The sequence below is a fragment of the Microcaecilia unicolor genome, chromosome 2, assembly GCF_901765095.1.
Source record: "Microcaecilia unicolor chromosome 2, aMicUni1.1, whole genome shotgun sequence".
Taxonomy (NCBI): domain Eukaryota; kingdom Metazoa; phylum Chordata; class Amphibia; order Gymnophiona; family Siphonopidae; genus Microcaecilia; species Microcaecilia unicolor.
This window is the reverse complement of record NC_044032.1, coordinates 368,745,018-368,762,834: the sequence shown is the minus strand read 5'-3', so window position 1 is coordinate 368,762,834 and position 17,817 is coordinate 368,745,018. Positions and strand designations below refer to the sequence as shown.

The window sequence follows — 17,817 nt, the reverse complement described above, 5'->3', positions numbered from 1 at the left end:
TAGAGCAAAAGAACTCTTAATATCAATGAGATGCAATGAGGAAAACTCTTATCTATAATCCTCTTCAGAAAAAGAGTGTAAATACAGAGGTTAATTAACATGAAAAGCAGAAACCACTGTAGGTAAAAAGGAAGAGACTGTATGGATAGACAACCCAACTTCAGTAAAACACAGAAAGGGGTCTCTATAAGATAAGGCTTGAAGCTCCGAGATCCTTCTGGATGATGACATAGCTACTAAGAAAACTGTTGTAATAAAAAGGATTTTAGAGATTGCTTTTCAACTCTATCTGCCTTGACCAACAAGTGCACTCAGGGTCTGTATTTGTGATTAGAAGCAATTCTGTTTAAAAATGATTGTTTAACTTTGATTGTGTGAAAATAAGTTGGAATGTAGAAGATAAGACACAGCTCTAATTACTTTGTCATGTGAAGGGAAAGATGGGGCTTGTTTTCGAGTTCAGATTGGCCACCTGGACTGGGAAACATGTGACCATATTCCCCCAGTGTGGCTTGTTTCTCAAGCATTTCTGTAATTTTCCTTAGCTCTGAACATGAGTCCTAAGCCTAATAAAAGGGGAGTTTCTTTCAGTGAAAGTGGGGGCTCATCTGTAAGTAACATACGAACTGCACAGAGAACCATGTTTCCTGGTCAAAGAAACTCCTGGCTTTCGCTGTGAACAGGGCCCCCCCCCCCCCCCCAGCTGATGATAAGAGCCTGGATGATGTAAGGACCAGTGATGATTGTATATAGTGTATTATTGCTTCTTTTCCTGGTCTAGGAACTCTTAGCATTGCTTAGATATAGAGACCAGTGATGTAATGATTGTTTATAGATAGGTATTGTTTCTTTTTAGTTATATAGCTAATCATTGTGTGTATATAGCTTAATCATTGTATATATTTTAATCATTGTAGATTTCAGAACCTCTAATAAAAGGTCTCATTTACCTAATACGAATCCAAAAGAATCCACAGTAATTATTGAGTAGTCTGTGTCAGTGAAGCAGGATGTAAATTCATAGCAGTACAACCATTTTCAAAGTAAGATCCTTAAAAGTAGCTTTGTGTAGGGGTTCAAAAAGGATTTTTTTTTTAAAGGGCCTTAAGAACAAGATTAAGGTTGCATTCAGGAGGGACCTGTCTGATGGAGGCCTAAGGTGACTAACAACCCTCAAACAACACACAACATCTGAATGTGTTACCAAAGATGACTGTTGGATACGACCACAAAAAACATGCCAGAGCTGCTACCTGAATTTTGAGGGGAAGATATTTCTTGAGCCCTTCTTGAAGAAAGACTAAAATTTATGGCACTGACACTTTAGAGTAGATAAAGTTTCTCTCTGCACACCAAGATTCAAAGGTTCTCCATACCTGAGCATATGTAGTAAAAACAGATCTTGGTCAATCCAGAGCTACAAGGATCATTTTCCCTGGATGATGAGCAATGCGAAGAAGTTTTCTGCTTAACACTGGCCACGGAGGAAAAACATATAGGTAATCTGTTTGCCACTGTTGTAAAAGAGCATCCAGACCCTCTACATTGGGGTCCTTCCAATGGCTGAACAATCTACGGACTTGAGCATTCCTCCTAGATGCTATTAGATCTATTCCTGGGACTTCCTGACATGATGTAATCAGATGGAATACTTTTGTCACTACTTGCCACTTCCCCAGATCCAAAGAAAGTTTGCTAAGAAAATCTGCTTGAGTATTTGGAGCTCCTGCAATAGGAGCTGCTGAAATTAGAGAAATGTGGACCTTGGCCCAGCAGACAAGAATCTCTACTTCTGTGGCTAGAGAACACTCTTGGCTCCCCACTGCCTGATGACATAGGAATCGCTGCCATGTTGTCTGACAGAATCTTCACTGGCTTCCCTCAAAGATGATGAGCAAAAGAAAGGAGAAATTATGTCTTACCTGATAATTTTCTTTTCTTTAGTCAGCATCCCTGTTCTGCACCAGAAGGTGTTATCCCTTCCCACAAGCAGATAGAGATGGAAAAAAATGAATTCAACCAGTGACATCACCAGTTATAATCTGTAGTGCTCTGAACAAAAGTATGCATCTGCCCAAGCAGCAGAAGGTCCCTTTCTGTAACACACCCAGCCCCATCAACCACAGCAGCTGCAATGATTAGCAAGCAAGCAAAACACAACCAAGTGGCATTTGCTACCCTACAAATACCAGGCAATAGTCACGTCACGGGAACCCCGTATGGCTGCCAATTAGAATCAGATATTACTCTTCAACTACTTCCAATAACAGAGCACACCCAGAAACCCAGGCCGATGTCTTCCAAGGGCGGGATTTCAGAACACTGACGCTGACTAACGAAAAGAAAATTATCAGGTAAGACAATTTCTTCTTTACTAGCGTCAGCTTACACTGTTCTGAACCAATGGGATGCACTGAAGCAGATCTAATGGATGGATAAAGACAAGACCCCTTGAATGACCGCTCTGCCAAAGTCAAAACAGACCATGGCCAGAAATCCAACCAGTAGTGCTTAGCAAAGGAATGGAGCGAAGACCATGTCACCACCTTGCAAATCTCATCAGGTGAAACAGCCTGGGCCGCCACCTAAGATGCTGCCTGAGCCCTGGCCAACTGTGCCTTCAGTCTTTAAGCACTTGACGACCCATACCGATGTAGGCGGACTTAATAGCCACCTTAATTCACCTCAAAATAGAGGGCCTGGAGGCCACCTGACCCTTCCAAGGGCCATGAAAGAGCACAAATAGGTGATCAGAGAGACAAAACTTATTTGTCTCCTCCAGGTACCAGAGAAGCGCCCTCTGGACATCCAGTTTGTGAAGCCTCTGGTTTGCAGGAGAAGAATCTCCCGCCCCAAAGGAGGGCAAACGCACCTCCTGATTCACAGGGAATGGAGACACCATCTTTGACAGAAAGGATGGGACCTAACAAAAGGACATTGAATCCTCCGCAAAGAACAGATACTGGTCCCAGCACGCTAAGGATAGTCTTAAGTGTGAGGTTCTTGATGGAAGCTGAGCACAAGGGCTTGAACACAACCCCAGACAACACCCGGAGAACCAAATTGAGGTCCCATAAAGGGAAGAAAGGATGAAGCAGAGGGTGCAAGTGTGCTACTTCCTTCAGGAAATGGGCCACATCCCTGTGCAAAGGCAGAGATATGCCCTTCACCTTCTCTCGAAAGCTGGAAAGTGTCACTACTTGGACCTTCAGGGAACTCAAGGCGAGCCCCTGCTGCAGGAACCCCAAAATGTTGGAAAACTGAGCCCTCCAGGGGGAAAGGTCTCGTTTCCCACACCAGTACTCAAAAACCCGCCAAACACAGAGCATATTCAAAATCATGGATTAATGAGACAAAGCCAACATGGATTTAATGAAGGGAAATCTTGCTTCACCAATCTACCACATTTCTTTGAAGGTGTGAACAAACATGTGGATAAAGGTGAGCCGGTTGATATTGTGTATTTGGATTTTCAAAAGGCATTTGACAAAGTACCTCATGAAAGACTCTGAGAAAATCAGAGAGCCATGGGGATAGGAGGTAATTCCTATTGTGGATTAAAAACTGGTTAAAAGACAGAAAACAGAGAGTAGGGCTAAATGATCAATATTCTCCACGGAGAAGAGTAGATAGTGGGGTTCTCCAGGGGTCTGTGCTGGGACTGCTGCTTTTTAACATATTTATAAATGACCTGGAGATGAGAATAACTAGTGAGGTAATTAAGGGCCCTTTTTACTAAGCCACGCTAGTGATTCCTGGTGCGGCAAATGTGAAGCAATCCACCCAATTCGAATGGACTTAGTTGCATTTGCAATGCGGGAATCACTAGTGGCATTTAGTAAAAGAGGCCCTAAATTTGCTGATGAAACAAAGTTATTCAGTTGTTAAATTGCAAGAGGATTGTGAAAAATTGTAAGAGGATCTTACGAGACTGGTCATCCAAATGGCAGATGTTTAATGTGAGTAAGTGCAAAGTGATGCGTGTGGAAAAGAGGAACCCAAACTATTGTTACATGATGCAAGGTTCCACATTAGGCGTCATCACCCAGGAAAAGAATCTAGGTGTCATTATTGATGATATGTTGAAACCCTCTGCTCAGTGTGCAGTGACGGCTAAGAATTATTAAGAAAGGAATGGGAAAACAAAAATGAGAATGTTATAATGCCACTGTATCGCTCTATGGTGTGTTTGCTCCTCAAATACTGTGTGTATTTCTGGGCACCGCATCTCAAAGAAGATATAGTGGAATTAGAAAAGGTATAGAGAAGGGCAACGGAAATGATAAAGGGGTAGGACAACTTCCCTATGAGGAAAGGCCAAAGCGGCTAGGACTCTTCAGCTTGGAGAAGAGACGGCTGAGGGGAGATATGATATGATATAGAGGTCTATAAAATACTGAGTGGAACGGAATAGGTAGAGGTAAATCATCTCTGGTTTACTCTTTCCAAAAATACTAGGATGAGGGGGCATGCATAATAAATTTAAAACAAACTGTAGAAAATATTTCTTCACTCAATGTGCAATTAAACTCTGGAATCGTTGCCAGAGAATGTGGTAAAAGCAGTTAGCTTAGCAGGGTTTAAAAATGGTTTGGATAATTTCCTATAAGAAAAAGTCCATAAGCCATTATTAAGGTGGCCTTGGGAAAATCCATTGCTTATTTTTAGGATGAGCTGCATAAAGTCTGTTTTTACTGTTCTGGGATCTTGCCATGTACTTGTGACCTGGATTGGCCGCAGTTGATGGATTTGGTCTGTCCCAGTATGGCAACGCTTATGCTTTTATGTTATGTTCTTAAAGTTCTAATTTGCTCTCTATCTCCATCTGCTGGTAGATGGGCACAACCCACAAGTATGGACTAATCCTTTGGAGAAGCTAAGAAACCGTTTTCTCCTCATTAGATAAAATCAATTTTTTGGCTGATAAAAAATGTAATTTCTTTTGTGAATTATTTAAAACTCACTATAGCAAGTAAGGAAACTTTGGGACTCTTATGCTTTAATATTAATGATCCAGAGAAAGAAGCCACAAAGTAGCCATATAGTCAATCCAAAACCAAAGCACAAAATAAGGTATCAAACAAAAATTTCTAAAATCTATTTATACAGAGATCCATAGTCGGCCAGCAGTCAATGGACAAACTTATCCAGACAAGTATGTCCAGTTAACTTTGTCCAAACACTCGGCTAAATGTGTCTGGGTAGAAATGCAGATGAAAATCCAAATAAAATCTTGAGCAGTTATTCCAGTTATTTGTGCAAACTGACTTATTCAAACTGATTTAACCCAGTAGCGCTCAATATTGCACTATTTGGCTAAATGTGACATTCTGTATTTGTCAAACTTCTAGGAACATCTTCTTTACTACTTGTTTCAATATTATGTGAATGAATACTGGATAAGTGGGAGATAGGGACAATACTGATGTGTTTACTGTAAGACGTGTTACTGAATTTAGAAAGTAATGAGCTGTTTTGCATGTGTTGAATCTCATTACCATGTTACCCAAGAAAACTTAAAATATTGTGCATTACAGTAATATAAAGTACGTTAGTACCTGTTAACAAACATTAAGGGGCAAATAATGCTTGTTTTGGCTGTAAGACATCTTGATAATTAACCCCCTTTATTGGATAATAGATTATATCGTACACTTTCTATGAGTTTTGTAAAGACTTTGGGGCCCTTACTGCCCAAATTACCATACAATAACCGCAAAGACTATGTATTAACTGTTGGGGGTGTGCCCAGCATCTTTCCTTACTGTTAATTCAAATACTCCCCCTGAGGGAATTCTGAGCAATTGCGCAGCACAAAATGAATGCACTCTAGGGGTAGCCCCTTGAATACCCACTGGTCCAAGGTGATACGGCTCACTCATGGCTGAAGAGGACCAGTCTGCCCTCTATCTATCTGAGCCATCAAGGGACCCAGCCCAGCCCACCCTCACTGGGAATTCCTGGAGCCTCCGATCTCCAGATCATTTGGGACCAAAAACAAAAAGGGCCCCTTATTTGAAGGCTGGCTAGGCCCTGGGACGGAACGAAACTGTCCCTAACTAGAAGCAACTATCACTCTGACAGCAAGAGTTTGTTGAGAGGGTACCTTATATCCCAGGACTGAACCAGAATGTCACTAACTAGAAGCGACTACCACCCTGACAGCGATACTTTGTTAAGGGGGTACACTATGTCCCTTTCTTGCACAACTAGGGTAGCTACAGAAGGTGAACCTTCCCTGTGTCCTTGATCAGCTTCTCCAAATCCTCCCCAAAAAGCAGCAACCGGCCCTTGAAGAGCCACTGAGAAGCTTCTTGGACGCTGCATCTGTAGCCAAATGATGCAGCCAGAGCCACCTTCAGGCAACCACTGTGGAGGCCACCAAATGCGAGGTGATGCGCATCAAATCAAAGTAAATCAAGTCAGAAAGGCCACCCTGGACTCCAAGTGGGCCACCTCTGGGGACTCTGACAGCTGCTGTAGCCATTGTAACGTACCGCTCACCACGTACCTGCCACACGTGGTGGCCTGTACCTCAGCTGCCATGGATGAAAAACCCAGCTTCAACTGCTGTTTCACCTTTTTTTTTTTTTTTTTACTTCTCGAGAGCCGCCTCCCCTTGCACTGGGACAGAAATCTTTCTAATAATCACTATGACCAGAGCACCCACCTTGGGGTACGTCCAAAACTTATCCACTTCCTCCAAAGAGAAAAAATACAATCTGTCCAATACCTTGGATCCTTGGATGACCCCATTTTGGGAATCCCACTTTGCCAGTAACATGCGGGTTAGCATTTTATGTAGGGGAAAGAACATGGACAGCCCCCCCAAAAGCCCTCTAGAATAGGGTCTCCCTCCTTCAAGTGCTTGACCAATGAGAGAGCCAAGTCCTCCAAAACTGATTAAGGTGGGAAAGTTTTTTCCAACAAAAAAGCCATATGGCTGAAGAGTGTTCCTCCTCCTCCTCCTCCCCCTGTGGAGTGGAATCCTCCTCCAAATCCAAACTGGAGACAACTGGGGCGTCTGAAGCTCCCCCCTCCCTCATGACCAACTCCAGCAGTCAAGGGAATACACAAACAAAATACAGTAACCTCTACGATGTTTGTCCACAAGGGAGGTACCTCCTGTGGGGCCCAGATGTGGTTGTGGGCGAGCATCAATCACCAGTGCCTGCTTGACCAGAAAACCGAATGCTGGAGCCATTCTAGGGTCAGGGCCCCCCAGTGCCTAGGCCTAGCGCAGGTCAAGGACCAACTCTAGGGTCCAATGGGGGTTGAAAGAAATCCTGCTGCAGAGAAACTGCAGCAGAACTTAACATGGCTGCCGTTCCCACCAAAGGCAGTGGCAGGAGAAGCCCCTGATGGTACAAGGGAACTCCCCAGCCCGTGGAAACGGTGAATCATAGGAGAGGAAAGAAGGCCAGCTGTGATCAGCAGCTGGCGCCTGCAGGTCACAAAGTGCCAGCCTGCTGGCATGCTCAGCCACAAGGCTGGCACTCACGAGCCTTCCCATCTACCTGAGGGTCAACTGTGGCCCAGGACTCCGGAAGGCGACACAGAGCTGTCGAGGGAGTTGAACCTGCTCCTTTTGGTTTTCAGCCCACTGTTCTAACCATTAGGCTATTCCTCTGCTCCTTCTAGAATCAAGAAATCTATATACCAGTATTCCCCAAAATCTTCAAGCCAAGTATCCCCAAGTTAAAGGTGGGTCACCTTTATACACAGACGGCCACATGAATGTCAGTACTACCCCTAGAGGGCTGAAACATTAAATAATATCATAATCGGATAGACCTTCTGAGATAAATAAGTACAAATGTAACTAAAAAATGATAAAAGCCAGCAAACTGCTAGAGTAGCTATTCTGAAAGTATTAGTAAAATTGCCAAAACTCTAGTTAATGACATTTTCTGTGTATACATCCCATGGTCTTAGGGGCCACATAAAATTCAATGGTGGGCCACAGGTTGCCCACCCCTGCCCTAAGTCAAACAAATTTGAACTGAGTAACCCCAAGCTCTGATCAGCACTGGCATATGTACATTCAAAAAACTGATATATTCTAACCATTTTATTTTTCTATTCATATTTCCGGTATCTGGTTTCCGCTTTTCTCTGTCTTCTCTTAACTCCCTTGCCAGGGTCTCTTTCTCCATGTCCATCATCTATCTCCCTTTTCTGTTTTCCTATCTTTCTCCATTGCCAGTATATCTGCTCTGTGTGTGTGCGCACGTGTGTGTAGTATCTCCTCTCTCTGTATGTATCTCTCTCCCCAGCCACGCAGCATCTCCTCTCTGCGTGTTTATCTCCTCTCTCCCCTGCATCATGCAGCATCTTCTCTCTGTCTCTCCCCCCTTCCCCTGCTATCCAACATCAGTCCTCTATTTCTTTTTCTCTCCTCTGCCCTGGTCATCCAGGATCTCATCTCTCTCTCCTCCTGATCCAACATAGCTCCTCTGTCTCTCTTGTCTTCTCCATTCAACATCCCTATGGAGGAGAAGGATACAGCTTCTATTTCTTGGTGCCACTGCATACATGGGAAGGCAGTGGCCCTGCAGGTGAGCAAGTGGCGGGTGAGAGGGAGGGGAAGGCAGTGGTTGGGCACCAACTGGGTGCTGCGTACCCCCTGCTGATGCCTTATGTACCCCTTGGGGTACGCGTACATGTGTTGGGAACCAATGCCATATACTGTGACTTTCATACTAAAAAGTCCGGTTGATATTCAAAATGATTTAACCAGCCGGAAACAGTCAACGACTGGTTAAACTGCTGTTCGTGGCTATTCGGTCACTTTCAATGGCACTTAACTGGTTATCTTCACTGAAAACGACCACTTAGCCCTGAACTCTAAAGCAGCTACTTGTGGGTGTTCCAGGGACGGAGTTCGGTTAAGTGCCAATATATGCATAAGTAACCGCTTAAATTGGGCCACATAAATAGTAGTCCTATCTTTAAGCGGTTTGGCTTATGAGCTCACAGGCTGAATATTGATTTATCTGGCTATATGTTAGCCAGTTTAAAAAACCAAACAAAACAAAACAGATATTCAATACTGAAGCCCGGACAGAACCCAGCATTGAATATCTAGGAATAATACCACTGGCAGGCAGCAAAACGTTCACCGCCACTGGCTGAATATTGGGGGAATTGTTTCTGCGCTACTGTATGTTTTTCTTCTAAGACATTGGTAAAGGAGACAGGTCGGAAACAGAATTTCTGCGCTGAGGTGTGAGTACGGTTTTATGTGTGCTACTGTACCCATATCCTTTCTCTACTAATGTCTGATCAAAGCCCCTGCTATTTCAGATGCCAGCTATGGTTATGGATAAATTCAAGCAGCAGCGATGACATGAATGTGAGATTATGAATACAGCAGATGTAACAGAGATCTAGAAAGGTGCACAGAACTTATCTAAAGTAATTACTGATGATGATATTCAGCAAAGGTCTTCTCAAAGGTGAGATCCTCCAGAAAACTAATTTTTACTGAAGAAGGCCCAGAGTTTTTAAAAATAGATGCTGCTTTGCTACCAACCTGAATGAGTACGCATGTGCCTAGTTAAATGAGTCTTCTGTGAGCTTGAATATGGACACATGCTGCACTGATATGGACGTTCTCCTGCAACAAACAAAAATACTGTATTAAGAAAAGGACACCAAAATATATGAATGTTTCTATTTGTTTATTTCAAGTACCAAAATGTCTATTATGCATGAGAAGTGAAACCAATCTAACTAGCTTCATCCTATATAATAATTCTCACCATCAACGTTCTAATGTGTCTGCCTGTGTCTGTGGCGCCTTCGGAGTTGCTGAGCTAGGCTCCGTAGCCAGGCTGATGTCACTCACAGCTGATTCCCAGGCAGGGGGAGTAGGGAAACACGCGAAGCAAGTGGCAGGGAGCGGCGCATCAAACAACGACCCTCCTCTCCCCTGCACCCCCCTCCAGCCACCCATGTCCTGCGACCCTCCTCTCCCCCCCCTGCAGCCAACCATGTCCAGTGACACTACTCTCCCCCTGCCCCCCCTCCAGCCACCCATGTCCAACGACCCTGCTCTCTCACCTGCCCCTTCTTCATCCACCTAGGTTGTGTAAACAATTCTTCGGGGAGGCAGGAAAGATCTCCGGTCCTGCCTGCCTGATGCTGGCGCTGGTGCTGAAGCTCCCCCACTGCCGGATCGCTGTTCAAAATGGCCGCCGATACTTACAACGGCAGCCTCCAAGACTTCAGCAGAAGTCTTGCGAGTCTGCCACTGGAAGTCTCAGCAGCCATTTTGCACAGCGATCCGGCAGCAGGGGAGCGTCAGCACCAGCAACGGGCAGGCAGGACCGGGGATCTTTCCTGCCTGCCCTGAAGAACTGGTTACACAACCTGGGTGGATGAAGGAGGGGCAGGTGAGAGAGCAGGGTCGCTGGACATGGGTGGCTGGAGGGGGGGGGGGCAGGGAGAGGGGAGGGTCACAGAACATGGGTGGCTGGAGGGGGGGCAGGGGAGAGGAGGTGAGTGTGGAAGGGGGACCTCAGACCATAAAGGGAGGGGGCACTCACTCACTCACTCTCTCTGTCTCTCACATACACTCTCTATGACACACTCTCTGTCTATCACACTCGCCATCTCTCACATACACTCTCTCTCAAACATACACTCCGAGGAAAACCTTGCTAGCGCCCGTTTCATTTCTGACAAAATGGGCCTTTTTTTACTAGTTTATAATGATTCCAAGTTAACTTTCAATTATTATTCAAGCAGCAAAATGCCAAAAATTATTTTTCTGCTTAAAAGTACTTTCTGGTGTATGAAGTGTACCCTAATAGCACAATTCAATCCATCCTTTGAGCAAATACAAAGTAACCCATTTAAATCTAGTTCCAATGTGTGCCAGCATAAAAGGCACATATCTGTCAAACCTAAACTTACTTCCCACTCTGCAGAGACTCTAAATAATGAAGCAAAAGCACTTTGTAAGTAAATGGCTGACTAAATATAACATACTTTGACCTGAGTAAATGGCTACTTAATGGTGGCATTGCAAAACAAAAACATATCAGTGTTGTAGAGCACACTTTTCTCTTTCAGATGATACTGTTCACAAGCTGATTTAGGCAGACTCTTTTTTAATAATTGGCTTTGAACTTTGGTACATTTTACCATTTGCGCTCACAGTGCCAACTTTGAAGAGATCCTGCAGGGTGGTTGTAGATGCTGGTTAGTTGCAAATCTGGCAGTATTATGTCCAGCACAAGCATAATGCTTGTTCAAAATTTCAAGTCCGTATCTTTGTTTACATGGAAGTTGTTGCGGTCTGAATATTGGTCCAAATATGTTCCGATGAGTCGCGACCAATTTTGATGCACATTTTGAGTCAACTTGTTTGACTGGATTTTGCATCCATAATGTTAAAATGTATTTCATCGGAATTATCAAAAACTGTATAGGATTTGAATTTTTTAGCCATTCTTATAAATGTGTTTGGATTTTATTAGACCCCAAAAATGGCATTTTGGTAAATGTCGCGCGCTCATGGACTGACAATCTTTCAGAAAAGGGGGTCTAGATCTGCAACTATTGCAGTTAGAGACCTCAAATTTTGGGGAAACTTCGTTTAACACCTGACTCGCGCAACAGATAAAATTTGAACAAAATTGGAGAACATGATGGTAGGAACTTTTTTAAATTTTAGACCATTTGGCATGGAATGACCCAGGGAGGGTCCTCAGAACTGGAGTCCATGGGGGACTGGGAGCCTTAGAGAACCACTGAGTCCTCATCTATTCCCTCCGAAGAACCCAGACCTTCCGGAATGACCAGATCTGTTCTATGGCAGTGACCTCACAATGAGGCCTCCCATCAAGAGGATGAGGGTTAGGGATAAGGCTAGGATTATGTCCCAAGAGGGGACCTATGCAGAGCCTACTTAACCATCTGGGTCATGCTCTGGAGCCAAAAAACCACTGGGACCACTAGGGACCCCCAGAGATCCCACATGCAGAGGGACCTGGGATGGGCAGGACTGAAAAAAACCCATCACATGACCAGGGATTTATTTTTCCTACTAGTAAAAGAGGCCCGTTTCGTAGAGGAACGAAACGGGCGCTAGCTAGGTTCCACGCCCCCTCCCTACCTCCCTCTCTGTCGTCCGAGTTCCAGCCTCCCTCCCCTCCATGTTCCATGGCCCCCTCCATCCCTCTGTCCCTGTTATCCGAGTTCCAGCCCCCCTCCCTCTCCTCCGAGTTCCAGGCCCCCCTCCCCTTCGAGTTGCAGGCTCCCTCCTCTTCGAGTTGCAGGCTCCCTCCTCTTCAAGCTGCAGGACGGCCCCCCCCTCCCCTTCAAGCTGCAAGACGCCGCCTCCCTCCACTCCCCTGCGAGTTCCATGCCCCCTCTCCTCCGAGTTCAATGCCCCCGCACCTCCCTCCCTCAAAGTGCAAGCAGGACCTGTCCTCCGGCAGCCCCTCGCCTTCCTGCGTGCCAACTGTAATTTAAAAATTGTTACCTCAGGGTCCGGCATCAGCACTGAAGGCGAGCAGTGCTACAGACTGCCTTCCCATCTGTCTGAGCTCTGCCTCTGGTCCCCCCCTCATTTCCTGTTTCCGGAAGGGCAGGACCAGAGGCAGAGCTCAGATGGGAAGGCAGTGTGAAGTGCCGCGCTCACCTTCAATGCTGACGCCAGACCTTGAGGTAACAGTTTTTAAATTAGAGCCGGCACGCAGGAAGGCGAGGGGCTGACGGAGGACAGGTCCTGCTTGCACTTCAAGGGAGGGAGGCGGGGGGGGGGGGGGGGGCGCGAGTGGAACTCGGAGGGGAGTGGAAGTGGGGGGGCGTCCTGTAACTCGCAAGGGGAGGGGGGGCGTCCTGCAACTCGCAAGGGGAGGGCAGGGGGGGGCCAGACTGCCGAACTGGGAGGGGATGGAGATGGTGGTGCGAACTCGTAGCGCCCGTGCTTGAGACGTGTCACGGTTTCCAAGGCAACACGGTGACGTCACTGGAAGGCTTCAGACATTACGAACCGGGCTTCAACTTCCTGGCAGTCAGCTTCAGAACGTTGGAGGTGCAAATTATTATAGTAGATGAGTGAATTGAGAAAGAAGGGAGGATTCTAACTGCCAATGTGCCTTGGCAGGAACACTATCAGAAGAATGTATCCATTTCAACAAGGGGGGAGGGGAGGGGGAGAGCACATATAAAATGTTCACTGAGAGAAAAGAGAGACAGACTGAATGAACCACACTTATACACTATAAAATTAATCCATTATTTCTGCTCAGCTGCTGACTCTGCAGACCACGTAGCTTGTACTGGCCAGCATGCCATGCGGCTGACATGCAAGGGCTTGCCTGACTGTTTCGGCCTACCTTGGTCTGGGGCTCTGGCATATTATTCCCAGCTCTCTCTGGGTACGCCTAGAGGGAAATTCCATTCTTAGTTCTTTACAGTAGCATTAGTCCCTGACAAAGGTAACAGAGCTACCTAGGCCAAATTAAAATTTTTTGTGTGTGTGTGTGTGTATGTGCTGCTGATGTGAGCTCTTTTGGAAAGCCTGGGAACTGCAGGGGGAGCCGTAGGGAGCACACACAAATAGAGGGAATGAGCAAGAAGGGTGAGAGGATTGGGACCGCACCCCTCAGGCAAGGCCCTGCAGGACTGAACCAAAGCCTCACACAGTGGCACAGTGCAAACGGGGGCTGCAGGACCAAGCTCCGAGCTCAACCAGGTACAGTCCTGAGACTGTGACCTGGGAGCGGCCGTTAGGCTTGACCACGCTGTGCGACCACGGCCAAAAGAGCAGGAAGCTAGGCCAGGAACAGGAGCACCGTCAGAATGACCTGCCACCTGACGAAGTTAGAGAAAAATGTTTGATTGTTCCAGGGAGCACCTGTGCTTACATTAGTGAAGTCACTGGCAGAATTCAGTTTTCTCTACCTCCATCTGCTGGAAGTAAGGAGTAATACCCATTTGTGCAGTACAGTGGAGCTGAAGCTAAGAAAAGAGATTAGAAATAGCGGGACACTGGAAATTTTGGAGATGCCAATGGTGTGCAAAAACAATCAAAGAAGATTGGATTGGGAAGACCCACATACTAAACAAAAAATCTTCTTGAAGAATATTGTATTTTGCAAATCTGCCAATGCAGTATACGTAATTGTCCCTGATCTTTCATGTACGTGATACAGCAAAAAGCACCGCGAGCCTTCAGGGTTTGTTCCTTTATCAAAGAACGAAGGGACCTTTGCTCTCAGTGCGTCAAGTAACCACTTTATACAGAAGACGGAATTCCTTTTTGTTTCATAAGGAAGAAGTTTGGTTGCTGCACACAGTATTCATTTCATATTAGATCATATTTGACCCCTGACACAGGTGCTGTGCGCCAAAATATGGCCCATCGGGTCCATATTGGAAAATCGATTTTTATAATACTGTGTCCCATTTCTAAAGGCTGTTGGTACTTTTTACTGTATCTTGGACTTTGTTCTGTGCTTTAGACCCTTCTCTGTGCTGTTACTTTCATGTACGTGAGACATACTACCCACTTAATCAGACCGAGATTAAATGCACATAAGTCTCAGATTGTAAACCAGGTGATGTCGGCTCTTTGGTACAACACTGGGCAGAGAAGCAACACGCAGTAGACGATATACGCTGGAGAATCCTTGCGGTGGTAACCTCAGGATGGGAAGCAGTACAGTTGGACTTGACAAATCCCAGGTGTCAGGTCAGCATGGCACCTAAAAATTGTATCCCACACCTGGGATTTCATGCCCGTGAATGTTGTTTGTTTTCCACAGCCACCTCACAAACAGTGTGTCTTTCATATTTGCACTGCAATTCGGCTCTCTCTAACCTTGAGCTGCACGGTACAGGAAATTTGAGCTGATCTTGTGGTTTTAAATACTGTGAGACATATTAATCTATGGTGAAATTTAGTCAAACCCGTTAATTTCCTTTCCTTGAGATATACTACTCCAAACAAGTAGGATAAAGAGGACCTCCAATCATCCACTTAATTCACCATGAGGAGTTGTCCTGGCTGACTGACCTAATCTCTGAGACTTTGCTGCTGTCCTCTCTCTTGATAGCAGACCTGGAAGAAGGGGACCCTATTTTAGAGGTGCTCAGAGACTCCCCTAAGAATTTTATCTTGCACAAGGTCTTCTCTCACATGATGCTGGTGGAGTGGGAGATCCCAGATGCCACTCTCCAAGGCTCTAAGGTCCAGGGTAGGCTTTATCCACTTCTTCTGGAAGAGGTTGAGAGGTAATATCACCTGCCAGTTAAAGAAGGGTTTAAGAGCCCAAGAAGTTGAAATTTGGTCATACTTGTCAACTGCTCTTCCTTTAGCTCTACTGCACCATCCTGTACGACTGGGTTATATTCCCTTCCTACCTGCAGATGGAAGTAGAAAAACTGACTTCTCTGGTTACATCACTGGTATAAGGGCTAGGCCTCTGCCAAATCAGAGAAAGATCCCATATACCATACCACTGCAGGCATAATTAAATTCAATAAACAACCAAAAATGTTATTTATTTATTTCTTTTAGAACACCACCAGAGAGAGAAGCAGAGAACTCAATGAATACCTTGAACCAAAGTCTTCCAGGGAGGCTCACAGGATGGTGCAGCAGGACCAATAGTACTGGATGCCAGATATCAACCTGAGCATTATTCCGTCCTCACAACAGATGGTGCCAACACCACCCAAACAAATGTTTCAATCATCTGAAGCCCAGGGCAATATTCTACTCTCTCAAGGTATTTGCTCATCTTCTTCAGGATCAATCAGTCTTAATACATATGGAGAATTAATTTGCCATGCTTTATATAAAAAAAACAAGGTGTGGGCTCTCTTCCACTATGCTGGGACGAAGCATGATTTAAGACTGAGATTTCCTGCTGCACACAAATTCTGATACTTTGTAATTTCTTTGTAAGAACCTGTGGCAGTCCTGCTTCTCCTATGTTCTCAGTAGGCGCTGTACTGTTCTAGACCTTGATGTAATATTTGCAATGCTGCCTTTCAATAGGTAGGGTTGGTGCTGTTTGAATCCTGACAGTGCTGTTATAGTATGGCAGGTTTGCTATGGGCTCTGAATGGACAAATATTTGTAGCACTTCATAATGTACCTCACAGTTGGCCTGAAGGGAAGTTGTGCAGATGTGACTGAGCTGACACCAAGCTTCAAACTTCAAATATTTTTAAGCGGCTGATGTCCAAATATGGTTGCAGACAGCAAGCCACTATGGGGTCGGAACCGTGACCATTCACCCAACCTCAAAAGCTGACCCCGGTATGTGAGTAGCAGCATCGTTTTTTTCCATGAAAAAAAAAGCACTGGTGCCAAGATGCTCAAAAGTAAATGAGGGCGCTAGAGGCCATTAGCACTGGACTAGTGCCTGTATTTACCTGCGCAGAATGCTCAGAGGCACGGAGTGTAGGAACGAATGAGTGTGCAAACGAACAGCACAAGTAGTATGCTAATGTAGTCAAGCACACGTAAATGAGGTAATTTTGTATTCCTCCCCAATGCTCAGAAAAGATCACCCAAAACAAAGTTGCCTTACCTCTGTAAAAAAATAATGCCAGTTCTGAGCAGGCGTTAGGGTGTTGGAAAAGAGGATTTCTCATGCTTCTTTCTTTGAGATCTGCCAGTTTTGATTGCTTTTGGAAGCAGAAAGAAGCCAGTGCAAGCCCTTAAGCACGTAAATCACAGCAGTCCCAAAAGTGAAAGCACACACTGGCGTCTGTTTCCTGTGTTCAAATACAAGTATCCAAGCTAAAAAAAAAATTTTAAACACTTCTATTTAGCCCCCAGTAAACACGCCAATGTGTGCTTTATGTTCGGGTTTTGCCAGGCGCATGCGCACAGGAGCCGAGGTTACCATGGAACTCCTCTGTGCAAAACAGACTTGGTGTCCGTAGTTTTTTTTGTTAATTTTAGTTTCAAAATGATCTTTTGATTGAAACACCAAAACATCCAAAACATTTATATAGTCCACAGATGATTGAAAAGTAAACAAACTTAATGTGTGGATTTTACACATATTTAAAAACTACAAAATCTTCTAGCTGTTGGTTAGAACCTTTCCACAACAAAAACCCATCATCTATGAAATGGACTCATTTGAATAAAGATGCAGCATTCGGTGCCTTCGATAACCATAAAGATTCAAATTGTGTCATTTAAAGACATGCAGCTGATGGTGCAAAGGTGGCACCCATGGCTACACCTGATATTTGCAAGTAAAATGGATCTTGAAACTAAAATTTACAAAATAACCATGGACACCAATTCTATGTTGCACTTTGAAAGTTGTCATCCTTACAACCTGAAAGCCAGTCTTCTGTTTTAACAAATGTTACGATATAGAAGAGTGTGTTGAAGATTTTAAGGACAAATCTAAAGATTTAATTACAGGACCTCAAACGAGCATACAAACGAGGAAAATTCTATAATAGGGATTTGTTATTAAGAGGTAATACTGGTGCCCGGATGGATGATTCATATCAGACGTGTATTGAAATTTAGTGCAAAAAGTGGACGGTGCACTAACATACTTCGTAAATATTGGGATATAGTTCAGAGTTATCCTGTTTTTTCTGATATTGATTTGCGATCAGCGTTTGCCGGAGGACGCAATTTGAAAGGAATTTTAAGTCTATCACGTTCGTTCTTTCAATTTAAGCATCTTCCAAGGCTGTCATTCTAAATGTGGCAATTGTACTTTATGTGATCTCACAGAAGAACTTACACAATTTAGAAAACCTGTTAATCAGAAAGTATACAAACTGCGGTTTTGCACTAATTATTTGAGTGACCTT

At 44.7% G+C, this 17,817-nt stretch overlaps 1 protein-coding gene across 1 annotated transcript in view; it reads right to left on the bottom strand.

Moving 5' to 3' along the window:
* Positions 1-17,817, bottom strand: part of REST (RE1 silencing transcription factor) — a 40,738-nt gene that overhangs the window by 5,256 nt on the left and 17,665 nt on the right. The window contains exon 3 of the mRNA XM_030194560.1: positions 9,536-9,619. Within this exon, the coding sequence (XP_030050420.1) occupies positions 9,536-9,619 (84 nt within the window). The remainder of the gene's footprint in view (positions 1-9,535; positions 9,620-17,817) is intronic.